This window comes from Chaetomium strumarium (genome assembly GCF_033439665.1).
Source record: "Chaetomium strumarium strain CBS 333.67 chromosome Unknown B0T15scaffold_3, whole genome shotgun sequence".
In the NCBI taxonomy this organism is placed as follows: Eukaryota; Fungi; Ascomycota; class Sordariomycetes; order Sordariales; family Chaetomiaceae; genus Chaetomium; species Chaetomium strumarium.
The window spans coordinates 1,413,808-1,436,605 of NW_026944431.1; the positions used below are offsets into that span (position 1 = coordinate 1,413,808).

The 22,798-nt window shown below is 49.8% G+C and overlaps 4 protein-coding genes and 1 pseudogene across 5 annotated transcripts; 2 read left to right on the forward strand and 3 right to left on the reverse strand.

Annotated features, from left to right (window-relative positions):
• The first annotated feature begins 3,053 nt into the window (after window positions 1-3,053).
• Window positions 3,054-3,130, forward strand: B0T15DRAFT_t82 (annotated as a pseudogene). The gene has a single exon. The product of its transcript is annotated as a tRNA-OTHER (tRNA).
• A 5,373-nt stretch (window positions 3,131-8,503) lies between these two features.
• B0T15DRAFT_573650 (uncharacterized protein) lies at window positions 8,504-9,988 on the forward strand (the record flags this gene model as incomplete). Its single annotated transcript, XM_062870933.1, has 5 exons — window positions 8,504-8,531; window positions 8,564-8,574; window positions 9,245-9,493; window positions 9,527-9,628; window positions 9,827-9,988. 5 exons carry the CDS (start codon window positions 8,504-8,506, stop codon window positions 9,986-9,988), a joined length of 552 nt encoding a protein of 183 aa, XP_062722491.1.
• An 809-nt stretch (window positions 9,989-10,797) lies between these two features.
• On the reverse strand, window positions 10,798-12,367 carry B0T15DRAFT_552669 (ubiquitin-conjugating enzyme/RWD-like protein; the record flags this gene model as incomplete). Its single annotated transcript, XM_062870301.1, has 3 exons — window positions 10,798-11,272; window positions 11,730-11,741; window positions 11,896-12,367. 3 exons carry the CDS (start codon window positions 12,365-12,367, stop codon window positions 10,980-10,982), a joined length of 777 nt encoding a protein of 258 aa, XP_062722492.1. The 3' UTR covers window positions 10,798-10,979.
• Window positions 12,368-15,103: 2,736 nt separating this feature from the next.
• B0T15DRAFT_528051 (uncharacterized protein) lies at window positions 15,104-16,344 on the reverse strand. Its single transcript, XM_062869011.1, has 2 exons — window positions 16,139-16,344; window positions 15,104-16,069 (listed from the first exon to the last, which is right to left on the reverse strand). The coding sequence occupies exons 1-2, from the start codon at window positions 16,206-16,208 to the stop codon at window positions 15,492-15,494; spliced, it is 648 nt and encodes a 215-aa protein (XP_062722493.1). The 5' UTR covers window positions 16,209-16,344; the 3' UTR covers window positions 15,104-15,491.
• A 5,126-nt stretch (window positions 16,345-21,470) lies between these two features.
• Window positions 21,471-22,067, reverse strand: B0T15DRAFT_394683 (uncharacterized protein; the record flags this gene model as incomplete). Its single annotated transcript, XM_062864742.1, has 1 exon — window positions 21,471-22,067. A coding segment is annotated over one exon (597 nt), but the record flags the coding sequence as incomplete, so codon positions are not given.
• Window positions 22,068-22,798: the final 731 nt, after the last annotated feature.

Here is a 22,798-nt window from a genome sequence, read left to right on the forward strand (position 1 = left end):
CAGTTACAGATACAGTGTTATAAGAATATGCTCAGAGCGGGTGGAAGGTTCTCTTCTGAAGAGGCTGTCTCATGAATATCGTCGATCATGCTCGAACCCATAAATATTAGATATTTGAATAACGTATTTGCATAGCGAGTCGCGCAGCATAGCGAGTCGTACGCTTTTCCCACGTTTCCCACTGACTAACTTCATTACCAATTTTCTCTACGAAACAATATAGAATCTCTTCCAAGAGAAAGCCGTCTAGTCCTTGCATTTGAAGCCCTCAAAAAAGACTCGAAACTTTCTGTACGAAAAGCTGCTACTATCTACAAGGTTCCTAAAAGCTCGCTCTGCAATCGACGCGCTAGAAAGCAACCACGACGCGAATTACCTGCTAACTCGAGGAAATCAACCGACTTAGAAGAAAAGGTACTTCTTAAAAGGATACTCGACCGCGATATATAAGGATTTTAGCCCCGGCTCTTTAATATTCGAGATATAGCCGATTATCTTTATAACGTATCTTATAAGCGAGATAAACAGATAAGCGAGTTGAATAGTTGCCACCATACTATAACAGTCAACTATAATTACAACACAACAATATTATAAACCTACTATAATTACATCAGAAACGGCTAGATCAAATGCTTCTGTAACCTCCTGACAAGTGTAGGCATTATGACCAGGCTTGCCGTACACACTATAGCACTAAAACCTTCATACGAGCTCCCTCTGTACCACTACCATCCGGCTGCATTTCTTGTGCTACCTCCCTAACCATAGCCTTTTGGTCTAGTAGATCCTTTGTATCTTCTACTGCAAGTTATTCTCTAAGCTATATATGCGCTCTTTTGACTCTTCGGCGCTTGCTTAGCACCTCGTTAGCCTTATAGAACAAAGACACCTCTGCCTAAAGGAGGGCCACCTAGTGCATTATAGCCATTGTACTCTTGATAAGCTGGTCCATATGTGACGAAACCATAGGCAGTCCTGCCTCTGAAAGGGTTCGCCGGTCGAAGGTATCTGCTGGTCGGACTATAGGTCTCAGTGAAGCCAAAAGGTTCACAACAATGCAAGTTGCAATGTCTGCACAGTAAGGTAGGGCTACTCTACTGTTTGTATTGCTCACTGGAGGACTTCCAGAGCCCTCCACAACAAATGACTATATACCTAGCTGATCCTGTTGGCTCGCCGTCATTCGCCAGCTACCGTGGTCTACTCCCGATCGCCTTAGGTAGACGGCTACCCAAGTCTATCATGATCGCTCTCGCTCGCTGGCGACCCTGAGCTACCCAGGTCGTCCCTATACGGCCGCCTGCAGCTTTCACCCCTGCTGATTAGTTCTGCCTGTTTCCGTTGTGCCCTACTGGGTCTTGCTATATGGTTGGTTCGTGACACTATAGCAGCCAAAATTGAAGTCGGGGAGCTATTTTGATAGTTAGCAATGCGAGTCTTGATAAGCGTTGACTGTGTATGACGAAACCATAGGCAGTCCTGCCTCTGAAAGGGTTCGCCGGTCGAAGGTACCGCTGGTCGGACTGTAGGTCTCGGTAAAGCCAAAAGGTTCACAATAATGCAAGTCGCAATGTCTACATAGTAGGTGAAAGCTACTAATTGTTATTGCTCACTGGAGAACTCCCAGAGTCCTCTAGAACGAGTGACTATATACTATCTATCCTTGGGTAGTCTTATATACTCTATAGAGCTCCTTAGAGCTTGATGCTCTATTGACTCTGTCGAGAACTTCTATCCCTTCATACTAGTTGGCTTGGTGCTTTGAGCTCTCGTCTGCTCTCTAGAGCTCCCTAGAGCTCCTTTTTATTAGTCTTAAATAATTGGTTTGAGTATATCCTATGCTACCTGCTAGGTTGTCCTACCTATAGCTATCCTATTAGCTTAATTCGTAATACGATATCCTATAATGGTAGAATCTACTGTACTATGGCATAGGCTATTGCTTAGCCATATGCCCAGCTTCCAGTATATGCATATATAATTAGTCAACTTGGTTAGTGCCCTACTTTCTATATCTAGACATACGCGCTATATCCTATATTTAGACTTCTTCGTACCTTACAGTCTTTGAGGATTCCTTTCCTCCTATAAGTTCAATATTCTTGCAATGCAGTTAGTTGCCTACTCGAGCTTTGAGCCTAGCCTGCGATGACAGTCACTATAATATATCCTCTCTTTAAGGTAAACGCCTTAGCGAATCTTGTTCTTCCTACATTCTAAAATAGCACCAATAGTCCTTAGCTATAAGTATCCTTTCCCTTCTATATCCTCCTATTCTCGCCAGTTCTAGCTAACCATATACGAAAGCTAAAAACTCAAGCCGGCTTGAGTACTTAGCGCTAGTCTTATCTTGCCAATTTTGCGATATCTTCTGGCTTTCTAATACCTAGATATTCCTACTGCTATAAGCATAGGCTTGATTATTAGACATCTAGCACTTTTAAATGCTATAGCTCCTATAATTATATAAACCGCCTATCTTATAATATTTAGGGTATTGACCTAAGAATATATAAGTTCTTACTTTTTATAGCCTTCTATTATCAGTACTAATAATATGAGTCTACTTCTTTATTTCTAAAAAGAATAAGCTTAATTATAAGAAGGAGGAGATCTTAGCAAAGCTACTTTATCTCTATAAATAGAAACGTACCGTAGAGGAGCAAGTAAGAAAGGAAGTATCCTAGGAACTTCGGGACATCTTAGACTTAGAGCGTAAGGAGCGTGAGAAATATAAGGAGCGTATAGCTATCTCTACATCTGCTATTCTAACGCCTTTCGTGCTGGATCCTCTTATTAGGTTTAACTAGCTAGATGCCCCTATAGACCTAGGTGCTATTGGGAGAACCCCTTCATTTCTAGCCGTGTACGGCTCTAGTAGTGGAAGTCCTCTGATCTCCTAAGATAGTAGGGGTTCGTAGCTAGTAGTAGGCAGGTCTTAGTTACGCCTGCTGTATGTATTATATCTATAGCATTGCTATCTACAGTCGCTCTTCTCTACTTAGAGTTCCTAATCTAATTCTTACTACCTATTTCCCAACAAATAAAATAGCTTAGTGGTATAGCTTAGTTATTATACCTGAATAGATGCTTTAGGAGATTATAGGTTCAAATCCTATCTCTGCTACTATTAGCTATAGTATAGGATAACGTTATAGCAGTTGCTACCTAGAATATAGTTAGCCTTATATGTTCTTCCCTTTTCCTAGCCGATTGGGATTCTATCGGTAGAATTCTTTTAATTTTTCTATATAGCTAAGTGTGACGAAACCACAGGCAGTCCTGCCTCTGAAAGGGTTCGCCGGTCGAAGGTAACTGCTGGTCGGACTGTAGGTCTCGGTGAAGCCAAAAGGTTCACAACAATGCTTGTCGCGATGTCTGCACAATAGGTATAGGCTATTGCTTGTAATTGCTCACTGAGGAAGCTCGCTATCTGAATGAGTGGCAGAATGGTAGAACTATATACAGCTTCCTCCTCTAGGTGTCCCGTACCTAGATCTTTGGAACATTTGGAACAATTGTTGTTCTCATTGTTCCATCTGGAACAACGTTCCTTGGCGTTGTTCCCCAGGAACAATCGTTCTTGGCATTGTTCCTGATTTCCTCAGTCCTCATTGGTTCTTTCTGATTCGCAATGATTGGATACGGGCACCGCCCGTTGACCATGCAGGTCGGCCCCCACCGGCCTCTGCAGGTTAGTTCATGACACTAAGATATTCTACTAGCTCCTATAAGTTATCTTTTTGTCTAAAGTCCAGCTATTTAACTAAGTACTCTAGCCTTTCATTAGCTATTTATAAGTCTAGGATTTCCTTAACATCTTATTTTTCTTCTTTATCCTTGGCTTTAATATTCTTTATAAGTTATACATTTTTAGGTACTAGTTCAAGAAGTAAGATATAGAAGATATTAGTATATAATCTTATCGCCCCTTCCCGGTGAACAAACATCGGGGGCCGCCCACGCGGGCGGCCGGGCATCGCAAAAATCGGGAATTAGGTCCTTTGCGATCTGTTCTTTCGATTCCAAGGGGTTGCAGCGACGCGCAGCTTCTACGCGGCCGTATGGCTGTCGGATTGCTGGTTTTCGCGACAAGAAAGTAAGGATTTTCGAGTGCACCGAAAATCCCGCACTACCCCGCACGACAACTACCATTGACGATAACCACGACAATCTACCTGCAATAAGTTTGCAAGACTAGGGGGACACTAGGTACGAAAACCACCCGACTCTTTCGACATTTTAAAGAAGAGATAGGGTACCCCCAGCCCTGCCCGGTTCTAAGGGCGCCTACGACGAACGCAATAGAGGGCTAGTCGTACGGCGACAAGGATACGGAGCGAAAGCCGGCATCGCCGACCGATCGTACAACCAACTATAAGAGCAGGAGAGAGAGGGAATACAGGCTCGTTAAGGGAGGCAACACGGGCGGCCGGGCCCTCTTGCGAGGCACTTCGCCCTTTGCAACACTATAGTTGGATCTAAGGATAGGAGGCGAGGCAGGTGGATCAGGGCAGGTTAGTAGCAGAGTGACCGAGCAAGCTATGCCGGCATGGCAGCTCGTGCGACGGCCTGCTGCAAGACACGGTCGGCCTTATAAGGGAGACCTAGCAAGGCAACGGGAAGCTGGAAGTCAGGGTTGCGCCTGGCGGAAGGTGGGCCGTGGCGGCTATACTAGACCGAGAGGAGGATGACGGAGGTATGGCCCTGGCTCGCACCCAGGCCATAGGAGAGACATAGCTATTCCCTCGGCGAGGGACCTATGGGAATATCGTACGCGGCGGGGAGTATGCTCCCTTAGCCAGAGGCGTACGATGGGGGAGGAAACCGCCGACAGGACGTACTAGAGAGTACTATGGCTGGAGATCAAATGTGTGGTGTCGCCGCTACAAGGAACTCATGGCTCTGAAGGAGTAGTATAGCCGGCCGGAGAGGACGGACGCGCGTGTCGGTCATCCAAGAGGGAGGAAGTATTGTGCCTCTTGTGGAGGGCTTAAGGTGCAAACCTTGGAGTCCCGTGGCCTAGTATTATTATGCTTGGTCCGGTAGAGAGGTTTGGCCTTGCCTCTCTGATTAGATTACCTCTATAAGGCGGATCTTCGCGATTACGCTTAGGTAGCACGTTTGTAGAGTGATAATCTAAGGACTTCAAGGTTCGAAGACCAGCTCAACAAGCCTACCCTACAGGCCGGGCTAGGCCCAGAGGCCCCGAGGCGCCGACCAAAGGAAATCATCCAAGGTGCCTGCAACAGGCTCCAACGGAGGTTCCGGTCGCTACGGCGCCGGCCCTGGAGCCTAGAAAAGCCAACAGATGTCGAAAAGGCCTCGGCTACAGTGGCCGAATAGAACACCCAAGCTAAGGCCCTGGGCCCACCATTGGCTAAGACCCAGGAAGACTGGGCACTATTAAGAGCCTGGGAGGCTAGGTGGAATACCCAAGTCCAAGGACAGCCAACTAGGCTAGCCGACGAAGGCCTACCAACAGTCCTCTTCACGAACCAGAGCCTACAGAAACACCAAGGCCTTACAAAGGCTAAGAGCTCCCTACTAGTACAGGCTCGTACAGAGGCTATAGGCCTACGGGACTTCCTTTTCAAACAAAAGGCCCGTAACCAGCCTACCCCCTATTGCGAATGCGGGGAAGCCAGAGAGACAGTAGAGCATCTTGTGATTTGGTGCTCTATACCACCTATACCAAGAACTTGGCCTAGGCAACTAATACGCACTCACCGGGACCTTAGCCTTGTTCTACAGGGCCTAGGCTACCGGAACCGAAGACTTCTGAAGAAGGTACTGGGTTGGCTAATGGACTCGGGCCGGCTAGGGGAATATAGGCTCGCCCGGAACCTCGATGAGGAACTGGAAGCTAGAGAGCCCGGCTAACCACACCCGTGGCCACGGCTTAGCTGGGCTAGCACCCTACTAGCCGTTGGCCCAAGGCCTTCCCAAGGCCTTTTTCTTTACTTGCAGCAGCGTGTATCACTAGAACCATATCTTTCCTATTATTTTTGATGAAGGTTTTCACCCGGCCTAAACGGTCCGGTTTTTCCTTTGTACATAGCAGTAGAGGGTCCAGCGCGCCTTGTAAATAGCTAGGCATAGCGGAGTAGGAGAATATATATATATATAAGTTATGCTGCTAGCAATAAGTTGACCTAATCATCCTACTAGAAGTTAATGAACGCTCTAAGGTATTGTTCAACGATCTAGTTAAATTGTTCTATTTAGCCATCTATTTAGAGGTAGTACGCTATTGAAAGCTTGCTCTTTATACTTAAACGCTTTATAAGTGCTTGCTAAAATTTCAATCTAAACTTAGTGTCCAGATCTATAATCTATTCTTTTGACTATCTATAGATTAATGCAATATACCTAATATATATAATAAGCGAGTGACCTAGACAAGCGAATGACCCACTCTCCACTACTCTATATATATTATTCTCAGTTATAAAATAATAGCACTATTAACTAACTATAATTATATTAGAAACGGCTAAATCAGATGCTTCTGGAACCTCCTAGCAAGTGCGGGCATTATAACTAGGCTTGCTGCGTATACTACAGCACTGAACCTTCATACAAGCCCCCCTTATACTACCACCATCCGGCTATATTTCTTATGCTACCTCCCCAACCATAGCCTTTTGGTCTAGTAGATCCTTTGCATCTTCCACTGCAAGTAATCCTCCAAGCTATATACGCGTTCCTTTGGCTCTTCGGCGCTTGCTTAGCGCCTTGTTGGCTTTGCAGAGCGAAGCATTCTCTGCCTATAGGAGAGCCACCTGGTGCATTATAGTGTCACGAATTAAGCTAATAGGACAGCTGCAGGTGGGACAACCCGGCGGGTAGCGCAGGACGTACCCAAACTAATCGTTTAGGACTAATGAGAAGGAGCTCTAGGGAGCTCTAGAGAGTAGACGAGAGCTCAAGGCATTAAGCCAATCAGCATGAAGGGATGGAAGCTCTCGATGGAGCCAACAAAGCACCAAGTTCTAGAGAGCTCTATAGAGCATATAAGAGCACCCAAGGATAGGCAGTATATAGTCACTCGTTCTGGAGGACTCTGAGAGTTCTTCAGTAAGCAATAACAATCAGTAGCCTTACCTACTATGCAGACATTGCGACTTGCATTGTTATGAACCTTTTAGCTTCACCGAAACCTATAATCTGACCAGCAGATATCTTCGACCGGCGAACCCTTTCAGAGGTAGGACTGCCTGTGGTTTTGTCACATATAGCTATTATACTCTTTATCAGCTAGTCTACAGCAGCTAATATCAAAGCCGGAGAGCTATTTTGGTAGGTAGCAATGCGAGCTTTGATGAGCGTTTGACTGTAAGTTGGCTTCTCAGGTGTTATATAATATCTGGAAGACCTAAGATTGTATAGTGCCTAGCCGTAAGGTTGGGGGCATTGGTGTACGAAGCTTGATATCTAGCTTCGAAAGTACCCTCTTTGGATCGTATAGCATAAGGCCAGCCCTTATAAAACCGCCCTATATATTCCTCTTGGTAATAGAGGCAAAGAAAGCCGTGTGAAAAATATAAAGCAACTCGAGCTTGCTTATATAGTTGATATATAAGCGTATTAAGTCCTCAATCTGGCGACTGTACGCCTGCTTTAATGGCCCAAAGTAGCTAACATCGAGCGGCTAGAGGAGGTAGAAGGAATATAGAGGTATGTAGAGCGTGATAATATTCTTCTACTGGCAGTAGAGCTCGAACTCGGTTGAGTGGTGGCTTTTATAGCCATCGAGGATTAACAACCAATATTTACCCTTTATATAGGGTGCTGTAAGGTAATCGAAGTGCTTAATCTAATCTAGGTCTACTGCGTTGGTAATCCAGCCGTTCTCAGTGATTGCAATGCGCCAGTTGGCCGGGAGGTTGCAATTGGTATACCAGTTAGCAAGATGGTATTGCGCAGCTAAGATAATGAATGGAGGGATAGGCTAGCTGAGAGCATTGACTCTCTAGATTACTGTTGCCTACTTGCGATTACTAGGCTAGGCCAGCTTAGCCTTGCTCCGGCCATCTAAGGTTATAACAACTATATCTATAAAGATAATGCCTATTATAAATCCAGTCTCGTCAAAGTTATAGATATCATTATCTACAATACTATACTTAGCCTTAATATTCTATGTAAGCCTAAACTACTTGCGAATAATGTCTTGATCTTTATATCTAGCTCTCTAGTAGTTGTCTCTATATATATATTATATATAGAGCTCTAGCCAGTATTTGACGAAGTTATAAGCCTAGCGTTTACTAATAGGGGGCGCGTTATATTCGCGTAGTAGTTGGTTAGCTATATCTTCCATACTATATAACCTAGGCGGGAATATATATGTAGATAGCTTATTATCACGGTGACTGTCGTTACAGGCTAGGCTCAAGGCTCTAGTGGGCAACTGACTGCATTGCAAGACTATTGAACTTGCAGGAGGAAAGGAATCCTCGAAGACTGCAAGGTGCAAAGAAGTCTAAAATATAGGATGTGGGGCATGTGCCCAGATGTGGAAGGTAGGCACTAACTAGGTTGACCAATCAAATAGCCTGTGCCATAGTAAGGTGGGTTCCACCGTCACACTTATTGATATATTGAACTATTACCTTCTCTTTTAGATCTATAAGCTTGCGTAAGTTAGCTGGAAGATTATATCGTATAGGCTTGCTAGCGCGTTGGCGCTCTAGGGTCCTATAGTTGACTCTATAGATCTTAGCTACGGCTCGTTCGTTTAGATTCTTATCGTTTTGAAGAGCTTGGAGAGCTAATATTATCTGGTCTTCTTTTGAAGTAGAGGGCATTTTGGATGGTAGAGGGAATATTGTTGTTGAGTGCAAAGATGTCACGTCGTATAGGAAGTGGGTCACTCGCTTGTCTGGGTCACTCGCTTGTCTGGGTCACTCGCTTGTCTGGGTCACTCGCTTGTCTGGGTCACTCGCTTGTCTGGGTCACTCGCTTGTCTGGGTCACTCGCTTGTCTGGGTCACTCGCTTGTCTGGGTCACTCGCTTATCATGTACGTCAAGACTTTCGGTAGAGAAAACCCAGAAGAGATCATTGTGGGAGAGTTCCTGCTTTGCCAAGGTCTATAGTTTGCAATCGACGTCAAGTATCCTTTCCGAGCACTCAGAGGCGCTATCATAGAGCTCAGTGCATTGCCCGATATCGAGGCAAGCCGCAATCTCCCCGACGCAAGTCTTCCGTGACGCCCACTGACCTCCCGTCTTTTAGCCCGCCCGCCTCGCCGCTGCCGAGCACCGCGCCCGCGAGATCCTCCGCTTCAGCCCGCTTATAACCGACGCGTACTTCCACTATACGCCCAGCCAAATTATGCTGGCCGCCCTATCCTTTACGAACCACGGTCTCACAGAGCGCTTAATAGCAGAAATCTTCTATTACATTGTACCGCCAGCGAACAATAGCGGTGCCGATACCCCGGCCTTGTCCGGCCCTGACGCTCCTGCTCCTCCCGGAAAGCCTGTACTATAGAGCAATAGCAAAGATAAGGCCTAGATAATCGGCTCTTACATCCGAGATAAGGTGCTCGGCACGATCGAGGCGTATAGGGACATGCTCTCCAAAGAGCTTCCCGAGCAGAGGGAGCACTGGACAAATGTATGCCTATCTCCATTTCTATCCCGCTCTCTCTCCTCTCCGTTCCCTTTCCGCCCGGCCAATCCTCGTTGTGAAACTAACCAAGCGCAGAAAGCCGTAAGAAAAGCCCAAATCACACCCCTCAGGAAGAAACTTAACAAGTGTCACGACCCGGATCGGTAGAATCTCGTCGAGCTATAGCGCGCTCGCCGCGAGCAGGCAAGTAAGAAAGCTGACTCTGAAAACGGGGATGCCGAGGACGGGACCGGCGGGGGTGCGATGGAGGACGACGAAGCGGTCTTTGGAGGGCCCCTGCTACGGGATCCTAAGAGAAGAAAGGTAGGGAAAGCGCTGGACGACCCTTTCGGGCCGCCTCTGTGAATAGCAAGGCTCCGCACGGTTAGGTACACTACGGAAGCTGGCCAAGCGATGTCTTATATGACCGATGGTGTCACTTAGCATAACCGGCGTTTTGGGGGCGGAAGGAGCTATGTTTGGCGGTCGGCCTGTTGCATTTTCCAGAGCATAGCGTTGGGAGGAAAAGCAAGTCTGGGCTAGTAGTAATACGCGTGGGGTGAATTAGAGCGTTTACTTGTTAAGTCTTTATTGGTATCAGCAAACCAGCCAGCCTAGTCAACAGAAGGTATCTACTACCTAGTCAAGGTTGATTCCAAGTACCCAACAAGAGCAAGTCTTAAACGAACTTAACATCTCACGTCAACTCATGCTGCGCCCCACATGTATATGGAAAGCCGATCCCGCGTCCCCATACTTCCTCGCTGCTGCCATAGGGGTCAAAGCAGATTCAGATCTGGTAATATCGACACAACGTCGTCAATCTATGTGTCAACAGCAAGTGACGGTGCAACAGAATAGGAATCGAAATAACAACAAAGCTTGTATGGATATGTCGCTGCTTTCCATAGCTGGGTTTCATAACCACCGCAGCGATGGAAAGCCCGAGATTCTTGGCTTGGCGTTTGGGTTCCAGAGTAGACTGTGGTTGGTACGGCAGCTGACCCGGTGGAAGGCCTGGGCATACACCGCCCCGATGAATCCCATAACGTTCCTAATGACCCCAGCAGTCCGGAAGTCTCATGCCACCATAGACTCTTCGGCTGACATCGGATCCCTCGATATCAAAAGGGGCCTCTCCAGCCACCAGAAGCTCCCTCCTGATCAATGGAGAAGGCCTCGATACTAGAAGTCTTCCAGTTCCTAGCTTAGAAACCCATGCGCTTTGAGTTGTTTCTCGAGCTCAATGCGGTGACCAGCAACGGCGGCGACCTGCGTTTCGAACGCGGAGTCTCTACGTATGTTGGAAGCAAGCTTCTCCCACTGGCTTGCTTTCTCTATTATCCGCCCTCGAATTCTACTCGAAGTGTCTGCGGATGATTTCACCCCAGATGGGATCATCATCTTTGGGAGGGGCCGGAGGTGCCTCGTTCGCTCTTGCGCGACCCGGCGGCATCGGCATTATGTTCGCCGATCCTGCCAGGAACGACGGAATGTCCGACAAAGGATCTTGAGGGGGAAGGAACGACGGAATGTCCGACAGAGGATCTTGAGGGGAAATGGTGGCCGGCGGAGGAGGCGGCTCCAGGTGTACCGTGAATGACGAGGCAGGTTCGATAATGTTTTGGTGAAGGTTGAACGAGCCGGGTGCTGAGGGGCCGGGATTCAAGTAAGGGTCTTTGGGGATTTGTGTTGGTGGTGAATCTTGCCCGGCTGAGGAGCAAGCACCGTGTTCACTCCCGACGACGCCGCGTCTTCGTCCACATCCTGGGAATGACTAGTGAATGAGGGTGCTGATGGGTCGAGCTTCGCCGATTGCGGCGATTGGACATGTGGCGTCGAACGGGAGCCCGAAGGAGTTGAGATATCGGATTCTGAGCGCTTTTGTTTGTTGGCCAAGCGTTGAGTTAGCCAGGGAAGAAGAGCATAGCGAAGAGTCAGTCCTGTGATAGATGTGTTGTAGGACTTCGAGCGACCATCGTCCCGGGCGTGTTCGTACCCTGGCTCATTGTAATAGGGCTCACAATTGAAGATCATCGCTTCAGATGATGCTTAGCAGCTTTGACAGACAACACTAGGGGGGGGGAATCTGCATGGCTTCGCATACCTTGAATCGAGACTAGGATTTGTAGAATCGTTGTACGACCGGGCTCCTAAGGGTAGCCCGACCAGGTTCCGAGTAAAGAGAGGCAGATTACGAATTTGATCAGTTAAACACGATCGACCTGTCTCATCAAGGCACTTGGATAAGTCCAAGCCATGGATATACTTACTCTGTCCGTCGTGATACAGGTTCGGGTTGAAACGAGCCTGTCCGCCTCCCGTTGTCCGGAACAACATCTTGGGAGGCCGGTTCGGGAACTCGAGTCCGCAAAACATGTCAAATTCAAACAGGCCGTTTTCATACGGCGTGTCTGCTGGTCCAATGATCAAGACCTTTAGCACATCCAGACGGCTTTCCCTATGCCGAACATAGATGCCTTTAGGCAGATCGGTGCTTAAAGATGAGATCTGGCCAAGGAGCTTTCTCATCCGGCCGACCAAGGGCGTTGATTTTGTCATGCTTACTGCCATGTCCTTGAAGGCGTGACCCTCGAGAATAACGCGGTCATAAAGCTCCTTAACGCAATTCTCGCGATGCCATTTGCGAAGCGCTATGGCACTCTCACGGGGCGCCGTGGTGAGGTGTGCTTGCGTGGTCTTTGCGTTTACCGCGTTCTTTACTTGGACCCGGCGCGATGCCATGTCGTCTGCTAGACGGGATATCTGCTGCGCCACCGCTACCTGGGTCGCCAGGGCTTCCGACTCCCTTGCTGTGTGGGTTGGCCTTTGATTGCTTTAGCGCATCGGTTGGTCCCTTCCAGGAATTCGCGACATAGGGCCCCCAACTCTTATATAATTCCAGCCATAGATTGTGCGCTTTCGTAAACCATCCTTATAGGAGTGCCCTGCGGTTCGGTATTCCCAAGGACGATTCGCACCAGCTGGTCCTCAGGGGGGAAGACTATAGTTTCACCGAGGAGAAGCGGAGCGAAATCGACATTTCTTCCTATAGTGTCAATGAAGCTTAGCACGGCGGTAGTGGGACCCGGCCGGATGCTGATATCTTGAATGTTCGTCGACCGGAGGAGCTCCGAGGCATGGTGCAACATCGGACTCCGCCGGGTCATATCCCGAATAGCCGGCTGGGCCCGGCAGTCAAAGTCGGTGGCTCCTACCCTCGTGGGGGAGGGCAGAAGGGACGACAGCACAAGGAAATACTGCTCTATGAGCGTCGGTGTAACGTCGCCAGTGCCTCCTTGCCGGACTTGTGCCTTTTGGGGCTGCTGATCTGGCAGAGGACGATATGTATTATAAGGATGTTGGGGACCGCCGTATCCAGTACCCTTGGAAAATACTGACGGCTCTACCTCAGCCTATTCAGACTATGCGATCGCGCTCGATGGCTATGGCCTAGGCAGTAGGTTCCTCTTGACGGGCGGAGGCTAAGGGATGGCCGAGAAGCCATACAACAGGGAGAATATAAGAAATAAACGCCCTTTATCGCAGCACCAGTTAAGTCTCTGCCTATCCCCTGACGCCATATGGTCTACTGCAGAAATGTTGGCAGCGGCATAGTACTTGTCTCCTCCAACATATAACCACCCCTTGTACTTGGGACATTGGAGATAGGGATAGAAGACTGGTTCCGTCAGTGCCGATTACTCGAGCGACAGGAGCAGAATAGATATACGAGATTTCGAGTTACCTAGCATCCTCTTTGTGCGCTGGACGACCTCAGTATCTGTAACTTTAATGGTGGCACTGCAGTTGATGTATCGAAGGGACCGCAGGCTCTGCCGGTACTTTGCGAGCTTATCAAGCTCAAGTCCGGCTAGGCTCTCTGGCTCATCTGGAGGGAAGTCTATAGTATAGTAAGAAAGCCAGCCCCAGCGCTCTACATTTGGAGTCATCGAGATGGTATTGTGAACTCAACACTTACCAAGACAGTTGGCTGCTGATGCCGTGTGGCTTGGGTGGGTATCTTCCATAGTTGCAGGCGACAATTCTAATGACGATGATGGTTAGAAAACAGACTTGCGTGGGATGCGGCGTAGCCAAACAGAGCTATATACCTGAATAACGGTCCACGGTCATACGCTGCTGCTTGGCCTACTGGGGATCGTAGAATTGGAATGGGTCATCCAGGCCTGAGATGCGCCGCTTCAATGATTTAGTCATGGTTCGCCAGTTATAAGCCGACTTCTTGAGGTTTGGCGCGGAGGGAAGTTATAGGGATCCGTATGGAACCTTCTGCCAATTGACCGACCGCCCAATAGTCTACTACTACACTAGGCGTAGGATTCGGTATAAGCTGGTCTTGACCTTTCTAAGTTTTGACCAGTAACCTATAATAATGTGATGGAAAGGATATACTAACTGTTTGGCGTCTTAAAGAGTCGTTGATGTTAACCGACCAAGCTGGGAATAAAGAGGGGGAGGAAAACAGGAAACAGGAGATGAGATCGGTCGGTTAAGGCTGCGAGGATTTTACTTATTCTAGGAGAACGAATCACTGGGCAACCTGGAATGATCGATATCCCTTAGAACATTGAACGGGATGCTTGTCCAGATACAGGCCCAGATTGACGTTGGGATTACAAAGACCAGGAATAGGTAGTTTCGTAGGTAGAAGGGAGGGTGAGGCTATCGGAGCGAGTAGGCAGGTACTAGGCCATAAACGAGGAAACCGCGAAGTCTGCGAACAGTCTGGGCCTAGATCTAACCAATAGCAACTGCCCGACTGCCCAGTGTTGCTATAGCGGGCTGGCCGCAGCTGTCTAAGCTCGATCGAAGACGCAATGGAGTTATCGATTGGGCTGAATCATAACAACATACGAAGAACCTAATAGAAATAATTGGCTAAGGGGAATTTGCTTAGACTTAAAGTACGCAATACTTCGACCAGCGGCCAGCCTCGGATCAGGTTGCCTTTCCACGATGATGATATCATACATTTCGGGAACCACCGAAAGCCCCCGTATCCCAAGCCCAGAATCCATGGCGTCGCCGCGATTGAGCCTTTGCAAAACTGGGCGTCTAGAATGCCGCCTCGCCGGTTTATTAGAGCTCATTGCTCCCTCGACATCATGGGACATCTAGCTAGGCAAGAACTGATGCGCAGGCCGGGTTTCGTTACAACTGGAACATCCGAGGATTAGCTTCTTACTCCACCGCACCCACTAAGTCCCTGAGTCAGAGGACGGGATGAGCATGTCTTCATGCCTGAGGCCTTGGCGAGCTTGCCTACAGTGGTGTGTCTATGTCCTGCTAATGTGTGGGCAAGTACCTGATTACGGGACTGTGAAAGACAGAACAGGCTACAATGTCGTGGTGTATAATACGGTACTCCCTTAAAACCAAGGTAACGAATACTGCCGTATTATGGCTACTGTAATAGATTTCTGGCAGCTTTGCGGTCTCTGCCTCCCAATGTTTCTTTCAAACACCTCTACCCGTAATATACTTCTCTGAATGAGGGCGGGAACACTTGGATCGTTAATATCTATACAGTACACACAAAGATCAGTTAAAAGGTTTATTAAGCCACAGCCGCACCATGCATGTCGAACTGTCCTGCCCACACTCGTATTCGGTGGTAAATGCGAGGAGAGGAAACGCTCTTTACGTCACTCTATGTCTGAAAGTTTGAGGCGCTCCGAAAACCGTCTATTGCTCCCCCATCCTAGGCCCCAGCCATCCCGCTTAGGTCTGGCAGCAGAGTCAGCCGTTTCCAGCCGGACGAAATGCAAGCGATACATCCAACAACAATAATGCCATGCGTAAACCGCGCACCCCGGGTCTTTATCCCGTTCTAGTACCCTATCCATCACCACATGGGGCGTTTGTGAGTCTTTTGCCAGTGTTCCAGGTCAAAGGTCCCCTCCATGAGCTCACTGCTGGTCGGTTCTTTCGCCCATTGGAAGACTAAGCCCTTGATCGGCGTATTGTCGCCAATGTGAACCAGGCAGTCGACGGGCTCGTACGCCGACGTTTCGTACCGCTGAAGTCGCAGGCACTGCAGTACAGTGGTAGCCTGCCACACTTTGCCTTTAATGAGGGCATGGGCGCTGTCGCTGGGCACGAGGACGGGGTAAATGCCGTTCCACATCTTCATCGCGAAGCCCTCAATCCAGGCGTCCTGCAGCTGGGGCTCGCCGTCCAGACCAGCCACTGCCGTCAGCACTTCCGGATCCATCAACGTCCCGTAGACGAAGAACGTATAGGGCTCGAAGTCCTGGTCCTCGCCCTGTGGCTGCTCAGTCGGGACGGTGGTCTCTGTTGAGGACGGGGGCAATTCCGGTTCGTCGTACAGAGGCAAGCGACCCGAGTTGATCGCTTCAACCATTCTTATCTTTTCCCTCAGCTTCCATTGCTCGTAGGTCAATGGAGGATCATCTAGTATATCTAGCGTCCGCACTCGTCAGCACTGCAGCAGTTGATCTTTGCCCCACCTCAGCTTGGGAGAGTACATACCATCCACACAGCGAAATGTCGCGGCAGCGGCATGTTCAGAGTTTCGATCAGTATCGTCGAATTCGGCCATTGCCAGAAGCTAACTTCTCTCGTTCTATGCAAGATCAGCCAAACCACGAATTAAAAACTTGCAAGTATGCTCGCTTTATCTCCCTTGGGCTCGAGTTAAGTATGCAGCAGTGAGTGGGTCGTAGCACGGAAGTTGGTGCAAACACACGGAACCATCCATAAGTCCATTAGCTACATGTACTGTAATTAAGCGCTGTGCGACCCACTCGGCATCTGCAGACTGCGGCAGGTACGGAAGACGAGAAGCACATTTGTAAGATATTCAAAATCAGTATATAGGCTCACACCAACCATGGCACATTGCACCCTGGCTACATACTGCTTATATGCTAAACCTCCGTTATAACCATTACCACTGCGTCAGCCACACCCATTATTACGATTGAACTGTGGGAGCCGTTGCAATGCATTTACAATTGAACTATAGGAGCCATTACAATTGAACTATGGGAGCCGTTGCGATGCATTTACGATTGAACTATAAGAGCCGTTGCGATGCATTTAAGATTGAACTACAGGAGCCATTGCGATGCTATATATAGTATGATTGACGGTATTAATTGAAATGGCTGTTGGGATTACCTACTACGAATGTTGTAGCGTATGTTGAAGAAGAAAGAAGAGGACGGCTGTGGTGTTGTAGAAGATATGCAATCCCGGGCACAAAGGGTTTGGGTACTAAGCCTATTATGGCTAGCCCACTGCACCTTGCACATACCGAGCATTCAATTCAGGCACAGAGGGGTGTGCGCACTGGTGCATAGACCACTTTTCGATTACCTTAGAAATGTGCTTCTCGTCTTCCGTAGCAGGAAGGCGTAGCGGTCGAGGTAGGCCAATTACGGTCTGCAACAACAAACCCCATATATCGTCGCCGCAGACAAGCAGAGACAGACCTTTCCTTGAGGGCATATGACACCAAAAATAGCTATTTTGGGTCTCGTTGGTGCTCTGAGACACTCGAGACTTTCATGCATGCAGCCATAGATAGCGCCGGCCGCCCCGGCCTTGGAGGCTTAGAGACTGAGTGCCGAGTCTGCCGACTACGCCGAGCGGTCACCGGGCAGCCATCGGCCCATCGCCCAAGTGTCGATGGTCAGAAGATATAGTCTATTACAGTTGGCCCTCAAGCCCAGATTCAGCATTACAAGATTCTCAAGAGCGTTGCGCCGTCGGCACAATCGCGTTGGTTTCAGTATGCTCATTGGAAACTGTTACTGCCCACCTAGTTAGACCGTAGACCGTAGTCCGCATTGCGGCAGCACGACTCGGGCTGCTGGTCGCCCGGCTCCCAACTCCGCGCCAGGGCGGCGCCCTAGCGGGGAGCTAGTGGTCGATTTAGGAGACCTAGCGAGTACTGACCCAACATGATGGCTAAGTTCCTTGCCAGCAAAACGACTGGTCAGTCAGCATCATGGATGTATATATATATGCCCTAGAGCACCTGGTTCCTTGAATCTTTTATAGCATAGAAGAGCGAGTCACGAATCACGATCTACCCTACGGAAATTCGACTGCTTTTGATCCTCTCCGAAGGGCCCAACCATACCGTTGTCTGCTTATTTTCGCTCGCTCTGATTTCCCTGAGGTTAAACAGGGGTTGCAACTCTTTTCATCCACCTCTACCGGTATTGTTGTTAACTGTCCACCATGTCCTAGAGCCTGAACGCGCTTGACCTTCGGTTTAGTACTGAATTAGACGTGATCGACAGCTCATCGATAATCGACCAGTCTTCGTACTTTTCCTCGCCCTTCTTGAACAGGTCCGCGATATGGTTTTGCACCTTGGCTGCCGTGAGATAGCTGCTGACCTCACTTGCCAGAGCCTCGAACGATACGTGATTGTAAGTCTTGCTCTTGACAACAAGCTTGCGACGGAAGGAACACCGATGTTAATAATGCTATCCTCATCTATGTCCTTTCAAGGTGACCACTACTAATGCACCGCCAGTTGGACTTGAGCTAGTCTCTCCAGTGTTGGTATTCGCTCACCAGCCATACTGGATGGGCCAGATCCAATCTGTCTAGTCGGCACTAAACAAAAGATTCGAAGTGCAAGTGACCAACCAGTATAGTATACATAACGTACATTATCAGCGAGCGGGACATATCAGCGAGCGGGACATATCAGCGAGCGGGACATATCAGCGAGCGGGACATATCAGCGAGCGGGACATATCAGCGAGCGGGACATATCAGCGAGCGGGACATATCAGCGAGCGGGACATATCAGCGAGCGGGACACTAAGTTCTTGGCACAACGCGTCCTTCCTCATCTACCTCTAACAACGCGTTTTTCCTACAACTAAAGATGTCTTCTACTTCAAAGGAAGCTAGGGTAACCTTGGCCCTCAAAGCTCTTGAAAATGATATAGAACTAAGCCTTCGAGCCGCGGCCAAGCTCTATAACGTGCCAGTTTCAACCCTCGGCTACCGACGTACCGGCCGGCCTATACGATGCGATCTTCCAGCCAATTCGAAGAAGCTTACCTAATCTGAAGAGGAGGCTATTGTTCAATATATTATTGAGCTATCTATGCGAGCTTTTCCGCCAAGACTATGTGGTGTAGAAGATATGGCCAACCAACTGCTATGCGTACGCGACGCGCCCCCTGTCGGTAAGCTCTAGGCGCATCGGTTTGTGAAACGCCAGCCAGAGCTCCGTACGTATTATTCGCGAAGATACGATTACCAAAGGGCAAAGTACGAGGATCCGAAGGTCATTGGCGAGTGGTTTGCCCTTGTACGGAATATTAAGGCCAAGTACGGTATTGTAGATGACGATATCTATAACTTCGACGAGACTAGGTTTATAATAGGTATTATCTTCCCGGGCATGGTGGTTATAACCTCGGATGGCTATGGTAAGGCGAAGCTAGCCTAGCCTGGCAACCGTGAATGGGCGACGGTGATCCAAGGTGTTAATGCCCTTGGCTGGGCTATCCCTCCGTTCATTATCTTAGCGGCATAGTACTACCTTGCCAACTAGTATACCGAGTGCAACCTCCTAGCCGACTGGCGTATTGCAACCACCGACAATAGCTGGACTACCAATATAGTAGGCCTTGATTGGATCAAGCACTTCGACTACTATATAGTGCCTTGGACAAAGGGCAAATACTGGTTGTTGATCCTCAATGGCTACGAAAGCCATTACTCAACTGAGTTTGAGCTCTACTGCCAGTAGAATAACATTATCACGCTCTGCATACCTCTATATTCCTCCTATATCCTCCAGCCACTTGATGTTGGCTGCTTTAGGCCGTTAAAGCAGGCGTACGGTCGCCAGATCGAGGACTTAATACGCGCGTATATCAACTATATAAGCAAGCTCGAGTTCCTTTATGCCTTTCGCACGGCCTTCTTTGCCTCTATTACCAAGAGGAATATATAGGGTGGTTTTACAGGGGCTAGCCTTATACCGTACAATCTAGAGAGGGTGCTTTCGAAGCTAGATATCAAGCTTCGTATACCAACACCCCCAACCTCACAGCCGGGCACTATACAATCTTAGGTCTTCCAGACACCATACAACCCTCGAGAAGCCAAGTCACAGTCAACGCTTATTAAGACTCGTATTGCCAACCATCAAAATAGCTCCCCGACTTTAATGTTGGCTGCTGTAGACCAGCTTACCGAAGGTACGATGGCTATAATGCACCAGGTGGCCCTCCTTCAGGCAGAGGTATCTTCGCTCCGTAAGGCTAACGAGACGCTAAGCAAGCGCCGGAGAGCCAAAAAAACACGTGTGCGGCTTGGAGGATCACTTACTGTGCAGGAGGCACAGGAGGTGGTAAGCCAGGGGGCTATAGGTGGGGAGGCAATGCAAGAAACACAGCTGGATGGTAGTGGTGCTGGGGGGGGGTCGTACGAAGGTTCGGTGCTGTGGTGTATGCGGCAAGCCTGGTCATAATGCCCGCACTTGCCAGGAGGGTGCAGAAGGGTCTGATTCATCTGTTTCTGATGTAATTGTAGTTGGTTCTTAGTGTTGTTGCATTGCAATTGAGAGTAGTTGTTATAGAGTAGTGGAGAGTGTCCCGCTCGCTGATATGTCCCGCTCGCTGATAATGTACGTTATACTTCTTTTCTTATCCCAACTATTTACACCTCCCTCTTGATTGTGTGGTTTTGTTCAGCTTCCAACTTTGTTTTTTCTATATTGTAGATTGAATATAGGATTTGCTATTATAGCCGCCGAACTTGACTTTACACATTAGGAATGGACTGCCTTACTTTTGAGCTTTTATGGGCATTCCTGACATGCGACCCCTTTTCCCTGTATCAGAGGTATCTTAGCTCGTGTGGTCGAGGACGGCCGTACGGTCAACGTTGTCTATTTGGACGGGTAGCCCCTGACCAGCCGGGGCAGCTCCTATATACTACCTACTCTATACCTGATTAACCAACCCCTGACTAGCAGCGGCCGCTCCCAACCTAGGTATACAGCAACCTAGACCAGACCCCAAACTCCGGAGAACAACGAACCAGCGCCGTCCCGCAATAACATCCAACTCCCCCAATCGACCCCCCCAGATCTTCGCTACCCCTAGGTAAGGCAATAGCTAACAATAGTCATCCACCTATGAACTGACGAGTAGGGAAGCTGCCCGCACGTCAAGGTATAAGTGAAAGTACCAGGCACTAGAGTAAGATCACACAACCCCCATGTTCCGGCCCCGACAATACCAATACTAAGTACTAGTAGTGTCTAATACCTCTTGGTCGAAACCTTCTGACCACTGCTACTGACTTGGCGCGCAGAGCCACTGGCAGCTTTATTCGCCGAGCCGCGGTACGCAACATCATCCCTGCGGGACGTGGCAGCGGTACTACTGGTAGTAGTACTGGTAGTCGGCCGGCCGCTCCTAGAACCATAGCCGGCGGCGGCAGCGTTACTACTAGTAATCCTCGAGGAAGGAACGGTGGAAGACGAAGAAGGGCCGTAGCCGTCACGGGGGTCTCGCTTCCCTTCCCTCCGCGACTCTGAGTGGCCCGTGTCGGCCCTTCGGGAGCTGGAGTGGTGGGATGTCTCGACATGCCTGGCGCTGCCCGACGACGGCCTGGTGGAGTAGCTGGCGCCATAGTCGGCGCCGCCCTTGGGCCGCATCGCATAGGTGGCGTGGCCTCCGCCGCCACTGCCACTGCCGCTGCCGCTGCCGTAGTAGGCGGCGGACGAGCCCGAGGCGTAGTACTGGTCCTGGTAGTACTGGCCACTGCTGCTGCCGCCGCCGCCACCGCCGTAATATTGCACATTCGGATCCGGGGCTGGGGCAGCGACGGGCTCGGTCCAGTCCGGGATGTCGGCCATCTTGTGGCCGTCGGCCTCGACCTCGCCGCCGGGGCTCGCGGTGGCGACGAGCGAGCCGTAGGGATACGGCTGGTTGGCGCGCGACGTGCTGCGCGGATGCGACATGATACCCATGCCAAAGGCCTCGATGCAGTGGCCTTCGGCGCGGTCCTGGGCCTCGGTGAGGCGCTGGGCCAGGGCCTGTCGTTGTTCGTCGATCATGGCCTGCGTGACGTCGCTCTTGCGGATGCCCCGGGACTCGGCGAGCGCGTCCCGGATCTGCTTGTCGGTGATCTTACGGGGCCCGCTGTTGTTGCGGTCCGGCTTGGGGCAGCTCATGCAGATGCCGTAGAGGGTCATGCCCGAGTTCCGCACGGCCGTGACGAACAGGTTCCCGATGATGGCGTCCTCGTTGCCCGGTGAGCAGTGCGCCATGACTTTGTTGACGCCGCCTTTCTTGTACGGCAGCCCGTATGCCACGATGCCGATGCACGTGTCGAGACCCCGGGTCTCGAGCCGCTCGCCATACTTCGCTGGTTTGCAATCGTCCTGGCCAACTGTGACGGTGGGCATGATGCGATGGAGTCGATGACGGCGTTCGGAGTGGGAAGAGACCGGCTCTTGTAAGCTGTAGGTGGCTGAGAAGCAGCAGGAATTGGTTCTGGTAACGCAAAGAGAAGTATAACAACAAGACTCAAGCGAAGCCGGGAATGGGGAGGTGTTCGGCTGTGTGTAAGCCGGGCTGGGTCGTGACGTTTCCTGCCAGACATGCCAGATATATACGCAACCAAGTCTCTTCCAGAATTATCATCTCTTCTCCTGCCCGTCTTCGAGCCCCGTGGCCGGGCGCGTGGATGCGGTCGTTGCAAAAGCAAAACACCAGCATGGTGCTTGAGTGTCATAGACCACTCCAAACGGTCTGACGCAGCCGTGACACGCCATGGCCTTGACGTTTCGCGCCGCCTGTAGCAAGAGACTGACTGGGTCGGGGCACGCTCCTCGGCTCACCCGAGGCGAGGACCGGGAAAGGTCGCCGCTCTTTGGCAACCGTTCCCTCCCATTTGGCTAGCCATGCAACCAGCAAAGCTCGGGCGAGTGTCCTAGCCAAGGACAGCGCTGGCGGGTCGTCTGCTTCAAGTTGTCACAGGCCGAAAGCACATCGACAGCTCTGGCTGCCGGGACCGCCCATCCTCAGAGCAAATTAGCAATCATAGGTCATGGCGCGTAAGACAGAAGTTCCGTTGTTGTAAGCATGCGCCGGCTTGGAACAAGACAAAACTGATGTGCACAGTCGAGACGAGGTT